Genomic DNA, 7,270 nt, shown 5'->3' with positions numbered 1-7,270 from the left:
TAAGTTGTCCTGTCCAGGTCTACATTCCTAAATGACTTGAGTTGCTGTCATGTGATTGGCTGATAAGTTATATATATGTGTTAACAAGAAAATGAACTGCTGTACCTAATAAAGTGGCCGGTGAGTGTATATGAAATTTTTCTTTTTTTCACACACACACATCTTAAATGTGAACACTTAAATTGTCATGTCTTGCCCTGTATTGCATCACGTAAATACATTTAAAAAAAATAATAATAATCATTCTGGGCAGGCAGGACGGCGGGATCCTAAAGCTTTAGGAATGATTATATCCAGGATACACCGGCCCAACTACTTCATTTCCCCTTCCGTCTATTCTCTCTGTCGCACCTACTCATCTCATAAGGTAAGTTTTTTAGACCCTTATTTTGACAGTTTTTGTTATGTTTGGAACAAACCAGGTAGGTCATATGGAAGAGGGTTAGGGCCAGGGGTAATTCTTTTAATTTTGAACTTCAGGAGAAAAGTTGAAACTTAAAAAAAAAATACCTGTAGGCCTATAGCCTACATGTTACAATTTCTATCTATAGTGACAGAACTCAACTGTCATACTTTTCATTCATAAATTCAACCTGTGCGCTTTGTATACCAGTGGAAGTCACAACAGACTTTTATAATAAACCATTCGCCCTATAAATGAGGCCATGTGTCAGGATGGGGGGTGAAGCTGCTGTCGCGGAGTGCACCGAAACACAAGCAGGGACTTGTTTTCTCCCAATGAGGAAAAGAAAATAGTTTGCATAACCCGTTTGAAATGAATTTTCACTTTTATGAGCGCTGTCATGGAAGAGAGACGATAAAAACAAACACAATGGTTAATTATCAATCATAGGCTATTGCTAAGGTGGCTTTACTGACTCATTCACTGGGTAACATGACGCTGCACTATCCAACAAAGCAGTACTGGTTACCGCTGACACAAACTATAATTTAATACAATGTGTTTGTATTGCTTTCAAATATCTCCTGTATTGTTCCAAACTTTGGTTTAAACTGTAAAAAAATGTATAATTCTATTTCATGTCTATTATTGAGGGTTAAAGGTGCAGTGTGTAATATGACATCATCAGGAAAGTTCTAGAATGCAACACTCTCTGCTGAAGGACCAGTTGCCTTTCAAGCTATAGAGCACTAACTTCCTGTTCTTATCAGCTTCAAAATAAAAGTGAACTCACATTTGGCTAGAAACATGCTTTTAATGTGAAGGGGCACAGGAAATGTTCGGTTTGAACACAAGGTAACTTGACTGTGTTAATGTAAAAAAGAGCTGTGTCCTTCCGTTTTTTTACAGTTGCCGGGGAGGCGAGCACAGCCCCCTGCTGTGCTCGCCTCCCCGGCATTGACTGACCCTGCGTTCCAATCCCCATACTTCCATTCTATTTAGTATGCCAAAAAAAAGATTAAGGACGTCCCAATACATGCACGTCAATTGTAGTATGCTTAAAAAATACATGTGATTTGGAACGCAGGGTGGATTGACTGCACAGTGCACATCAAAGCATAAAGTTAACGCGCGTGCAGAAAGAGGATGTCACGGAACTTATGTCCTTTAGCTTTTCAGAATAAGAATTTCAAAATAAGAGACCTGCAGAACAATCATTATTTTGGGGATACATTTCTCAGTCCGCAGGTGAACATTGTATCTCACATTTCAATGTATTATTTCTCACTTTACTAATTTAAATATAGTCCAAAAGAATCAATTATTTTCTTAGAAAAAAAGAAAAAAGATTGTGCAGTATTCGGGAGGGGAGCGGGGGGGGGCACCCCCGCTCCCCCACTTCCAACGTCCCTGGACAAAATTGAGTTCTTGGTGAAACTTTGCCTCTCAAGACAAGTTTAAAAGTGAAAATGATTCCTATTTTCCTACTAATGCAGTAAAGATCCTGTTCTGACTCTTGGTTCTGGTTTTGCAGCAGAATGGCTGGAACTCAGGAGGAGTGGGAGGACTTCCTCAATGATCCACTAAACAGACCAGTGACGGACATACCGGGCGTGGATTCGGATCTGGGGGAGATGATGGAGCAGGAGGGCTTTGACACGGTGCAGGAAACACACACAAACACTTTAGTGTTCTGACAGCGCCTCCTACAGGCTGCAGCGAGCAGGCACAATATGTAACGCGAGGCCCTAGTTTATTTTTCAACCTTCGATATTGTTAGCCTCCATTTCCTTTTCGAGACTTTGATATTAGACGTAGATATTGACACAGTTTCCCGTTTTAACAATATTACAATATTTATTATAACGAAAGTGACAAATGTGAATCCAATGTTTTCAATGTCTCGTTCCTTATTTCATGTATTTTCAGACCATACTTCTGCAGAAGTTTGTGGAGTTGGATGAAGATGAAGTTGAATTCTCCAGTTGGCTCGAACAGGAGTTTGGAGCGACACCTGACCAGGCCTCGACCTGCGCTAAAGTTCTGGCTATTTGGTACGGACTTATTTGGCCAGACAAAGTTCAGAATTTCTCAGAACTTTCTACCATCCAGTTATCCTGACTGAAGCATTTGCATATGACACAAAATTCCCTTAAGGCCTTCTGTAGCCTACTAACCTTCAGAATAGTGCAGAGAATGATTATGGAAAGTTTAGTTGATGTAAGTGCTTTAGAAGTTGAGATTTTTGGTTCAGACTATTGGAAAAAACTAATGTTGAGATAATGTCCGTTAAAGATGGTTGTATAGGAGAAATATACAGACGCAAACAGACAAGGTTTAGTCAAATAAACACCTGAATGTACATGTTGGACCTTTGATTTATACTAGTATGAAAGAAGACATGTTATGGAAGAGATGGAGAGAGAGAGGGAGAGAGAGATAGAGTATGAAAGAAGACATGTTATGGAAGATACATAGACAAAAAATCAAACATTTTACCAATTGCTTGAAAACACAATGCTTTCTTTAGTTTTTTTTAGATGAACATGATAAAGTTACGTACTATGTTTCCTGTTCTTCAAAACGTTCTTGTTTCCCTTTTAACCTGTATTTTTTATTTATTTATTTATTTTTTTGGTAAAATGTTTTAATTCTTTTATTTAAATGTTGTATTTTTATCCATGTTTTAAATCTGTTCCTTTTTTTTGTATTTGTATTCTTTATTTGATTTTAACCCTGTGAAGCACCTTGAGTGGCCCTGTGCCTGAAATGTGCTCTATAAATAAAATTGCCTTGCCTTGCCTTGCCTTCTTCTGACGCTGGGTTATGGTTTTGCAGCAAGCAGGAAGAAGAGCAGGATTGGGACACCTTCATCAGTGAACTTGATGAAGAGAAACCATTGACGACCATACCGGGCATCGGACGGGCTCTGGGGAGAAGACTCACGAAGACTTACTCCAATGTAGGAAACACACAGAAACATTTACAGGCTCTAATGATGAGGCACAGTATTAACTAACAACAATTTCAAAGCAGTAAATATGTAAATATAATGTTTTCTATGTCTTGTTCCTGTATTTTTTATGTATTTTCAGATCCGCATACTCGTGCAGATTTGCCGCGAGCCGAATTATGGCGGTCATGGATCCTTCGCTTCTTTAATGTCAGACTTTGACGCTACAAAAGAACAGGCCGAGGCTTGCGCTAACGCTCTGCGTGAGTGGAACAGCGAGAATATGTATGCGGATGGAATCAGATCAATCACTTATTAAAATATGGCTCATTTTAAGGCTCTGTGGCTTTGTAGTAAAAAGAAGCTTTCAATATAAAATGTGATTAACACCGAGCCACAGGAGCAGTTCAGGTCACAGAAATGCTTGTAACAATTTCAATAAAGTATAAAGTTACCCTACCCAGATCATTATTCATGCCTGTCATTCAAAACGGAAGATACCTCTCGATTCCACAACAGTTTAACACTGTGCTTTCAGCTTCTTTCTTTTTTTAAATTGTGGCATCAGGTATGCCCCCGCGGGACATTTTTTTTTTTTTTGCTTTTTAAAGTGAAATGCATGAATCTGGTGCACTTTGGGAGGAAAATTAAGAGGCTAGATCTGAGAAAGTTTGTGTGAACAAATAATTTGGAGACACTGGGTCAGATGAATTAGAAGCTATTGAAGAAAGACACATGCATTTTCCATAAAAATATAAATTTAAAATAAAATATAATTCAGGGTCCTCTGGGATGGGCTTGGAGCTCTTTTTCTTTAACAAGACATATTTTTCTGTAATATAATGAATGCATTTAAATGCAGTGAGAGGAACGAAGCAGAAGAACTCTGTTTTTCCACAGACGAGGCTGAAATAGGCTTTAGACTAAACACAGTGCATGGGCAACTGAGGGCAGCCCCATTTCCAATTGTTTTTAAATAAACTCAATACACACTGTGCATGGATGTGAACGTGACCAGTTAACCTCAGATTACCTCCCAGATAAACTGATTAAATTATTAAGTACAGGCCCTCAAGTATTTTTTCACCTAATTTGTCATGTGACATTTACTTTATGGATTTCAAACCTATCATCCCTATATGTATATGTAGGTATTAAAGGCTCATATTCTAAGCTCATAAAATGACAACTGTTATTTTCAAAATGACAACTGTTATTTTCACACACACACACACACACCTATTAAAACATAGGTGTGTGTGTGTGTGTGTCTCTCTCTCCCTGTATGTGTCTCTCTCTCTCTCTCTCTCTGATTTTTAGATGACAAATGACCTACATTTTAAAGTTGCACAAAAAACGAGTTGTTGTTTCTTTTCAATATGAATTTATTTTAATCTTTTAGACAAAAACGTTTTAACAATATTTAATAACATGATAAGAGGCACAGCTGGAGTCAACACAACAACACAAAAATATGCTTTTAAACGTCTGACAATTTCATCATCAAACCGTCATCAAATTTAAAGGTGTAGTCAGTGATTCTGGAGAACGCTTGTTGTCAAAATCACTTTGTCAAAATCAGTGAATATCGGGGCTGCTCCGGTGGTGTAGTGGATAGAGCGTGTACCATATTGGCTCCGCCCTTCGTTGCAGTGGTCGCGGGTTCGAATGCGACCCGTGGACCTTTACTGCAGGTCATCCCCCCTCTCTCTCTCTCTCTCTCTGTCTCCCCATTTCACCTCTGTACTGTCTAATAAAGCTTGAAAATGCCAAAAAATAATCTTAAAAAAAAAAAAAATAATAATAATCAGTGAATATCTCCTCATGATCCACTACCTGTCTGTACTGTGTGTGCGCTGAAAAAAATCCAGTGTTAATACACAGCCTAGGCTCTGTAAATAGGCATGTTGCTAGCTATGGTGGGCAACCTTTTTGTCTACATTGTTGTCCTTTGTTTAAACTTTGCATAGCGGTTTACAGAGCCTAGGCTGTGTATTAACGACCCCCAAAAAATCATCTTACACACACACACACACACACACACACAGGATCATGAGGAGATATTCACTGATTTTCTACAAAAAGTGATATTGACAACGAGCGTTCTCCAGAATCACTGACTGCACCTTTAAGGCCTTCTGCTCAGCTTGACAGACTCAACTCGGGTCTGTCCGTCCGTCCGTCCGTCCGTCCGTCTGTCTTTCTGTCTGTCCGTCTGTCTGTCTGTCTGTCAGGACGTGTCAGTAGTTGGTTTTCAGCCGTTTGTTTTCCTCTTTCAGTTTCTCGATTTCTTCCACCAAAGATTCGTTCACCGAGTATTTCTCTATCAGGCCGTGGATCTCATTCTGAAAAAGACAGACAGACAGACAGACAGACAGACAGACAGATAGATAGACAGACAGACAGGCAGGCAGGGAGACAGACAGATAGACAGACAGGCAGGCAGACAGACAGACAGGCAGACAGACAGGCAGACAGGCAGACAGACAGACAGACAGACACATAGACAGGCAAACAGACATACAGAGAGACAGACAGAGAGACGCACGGACAGACAGACAGACAGACAGACAGACAGACAGGCAGACACACAGACAGGCAGACAGGCAGACAGACAGACAGGCAGACAGGCAGACAGGCAGACAGACAGACAGGCAGACACACAGACAGGCAGACAGGCAGACAGACAGACACAAACCATATTAAAAAACAAATATTGAGATAATGTCCGTTAAAGATGGTTGTATAGGAGAAATATACAGACACAAACAGACAAGGTCTATGTGAGTATGTGAGTGAGTGAGTGAGTGAGTGAGTGAGTGTGTGTGTGTGTGTGTGTGAGTGTGTGAAGGTGTGTGAAGGTGTGTGTGTGTGTGTGTGTGTAGGTGTGTGTGTGTGTGTGTGTGTTAGTGAGAGTGTGTGTGCGTGTGTGTTCTCACCAGTTGGATGTAAAACTGTCGAACCATCTCCACCTGAAGGTTCACGATGTCTCTGTGACACGTGTCCCTGAGGAGAGAAGGATGATATCAAGATGTCAGTTTAAGAAATGATTTATACTGATGGCAATCATAGTTTATGGCATGGTAATTGCTAAACGATGTATCTTAAAACTGTGGAAATCCTGAGGGGGCGCCCTTAGCTCAGTTGGTAGGGCGTCCCCCCCATGGGCCGGGCCCAGCAGCAGACCCGGGTTAGAATCCAGCCCGGGTCGTTCTCTGCATGTCACTCCCCTCTCTGCCCCATTTCAACTCTGTCTCTACACTATCAATAAAGCATAAAAAAATCAAAAAAAAAAATTGGAAATCCGACCTAAAATGTAGGGTTAGACAGTGAGACCATAAAACACTCTTTCTGCCTTTTCTCAGGCTAGGATGAACCGATTTCTAAAATGTTTGCACATTTATACTACATAGGATCTCGGAGTTCAATACACCTTCATATTCCCACCAGGTGAAGTAGGTCTTGAGATGAATCGACCCATGTACGTACCTGAAGTCCTCCAGAGTTTCATGGATCATGTTTTGTATGAAGTGAATCTGCAGTGAGGTGAGGGGAGCGGCTCCCGACTGAGCGACAACATCTACTATGTTCTGAGACAGAGAAGAAGAAACCGCCGCAGACATAGACGCCCCTGAAGAAGACAGACACACAATTTAAACATATATATATGTGTGTGTGTGTGTGTGTGTGTGTGCGTGTATGTGTGCGTGTGTGTGTGTGTGTGTGTGTGTGTGTGTGTGTGTGTGTGTGGGACCCTCATTTACAATGATGTCGAGTCAAACACAAATGCAAACAAAAACAACAACACAAACACAATATACACAACGCGAATATATGAAATGCACAACAAGCTGATGAAGAGACAAGACTATTGAAACATTTACACAGAGGTGTAGAATGGCTATTAAAATGAA

At 40.4% G+C, this 7,270-nt stretch overlaps 2 protein-coding genes across 2 annotated transcripts in view; one reads left to right on the top strand and one right to left on the bottom strand.

The window, feature by feature from the left end:
* The first annotated feature begins 332 nt into the window (after positions 1–332).
* On the top strand, positions 333–3,812 carry LOC307250971 (uncharacterized protein). Its single transcript, XM_080028256.1, has 5 exons — positions 333–367; positions 1,938–2,064; positions 2,333–2,457; positions 3,242–3,365; positions 3,499–3,812. The coding sequence occupies exons 2-5, from the start codon at positions 1,942–1,944 to the stop codon at positions 3,673–3,675; spliced, it is 549 nt and encodes a 182-aa protein (XP_079884382.1). The 5' UTR covers positions 333–367; positions 1,938–1,941; the 3' UTR covers positions 3,676–3,812.
* A 988-nt stretch (positions 3,813–4,800) lies between these two features.
* Positions 4,801–7,270, bottom strand: part of nedd1 (NEDD1 gamma-tubulin ring complex targeting factor) — an 18,182-nt gene continuing 15,712 nt past the window's right edge. The window contains 3 exon segments of the mRNA XM_080027460.1: positions 4,801–5,701; positions 6,296–6,362; positions 6,846–6,987. Of these exon segments, the coding sequence (XP_079883586.1) occupies positions 5,597–5,701; positions 6,296–6,362; positions 6,846–6,987 (314 nt within the window). The 3' untranslated portion in view covers positions 4,801–5,596.

This window comes from Ammodytes marinus, assembly GCF_949987685.1.
Source record: "Ammodytes marinus genome assembly, chromosome: 5".
NCBI lineage: Eukaryota > Metazoa > Chordata > Actinopteri > Uranoscopiformes > Ammodytidae > Ammodytes > Ammodytes marinus.
This window is presented reverse-complemented; position numbering and strand designations above follow the sequence as displayed.

What these genes read in the sequence shown, in the direction of transcription:
- LOC307250971 (XM_080028256.1), top strand. Translation starts at nt 1,942, where the DNA reads ATGGCTGGAACTCAGGAGGAGTGGGAGGACTTCCTCAATGATCCACTA. An exon ending in AGCAGGAGGGCTTTGACACG is followed by an intron (nt 2,065 to 2,332) that starts GTGCAGGAAACA and finishes ATGTATTTTCAG; the next exon opens with ACCATACTTCTGCAGAAGTT. An exon ending in TCACGAAGACTTACTCCAAT is followed by an intron (nt 3,366 to 3,498) that starts GTAGGAAACACA and finishes ATGTATTTTCAG; the next exon opens with ATCCGCATACTCGTGCAGAT.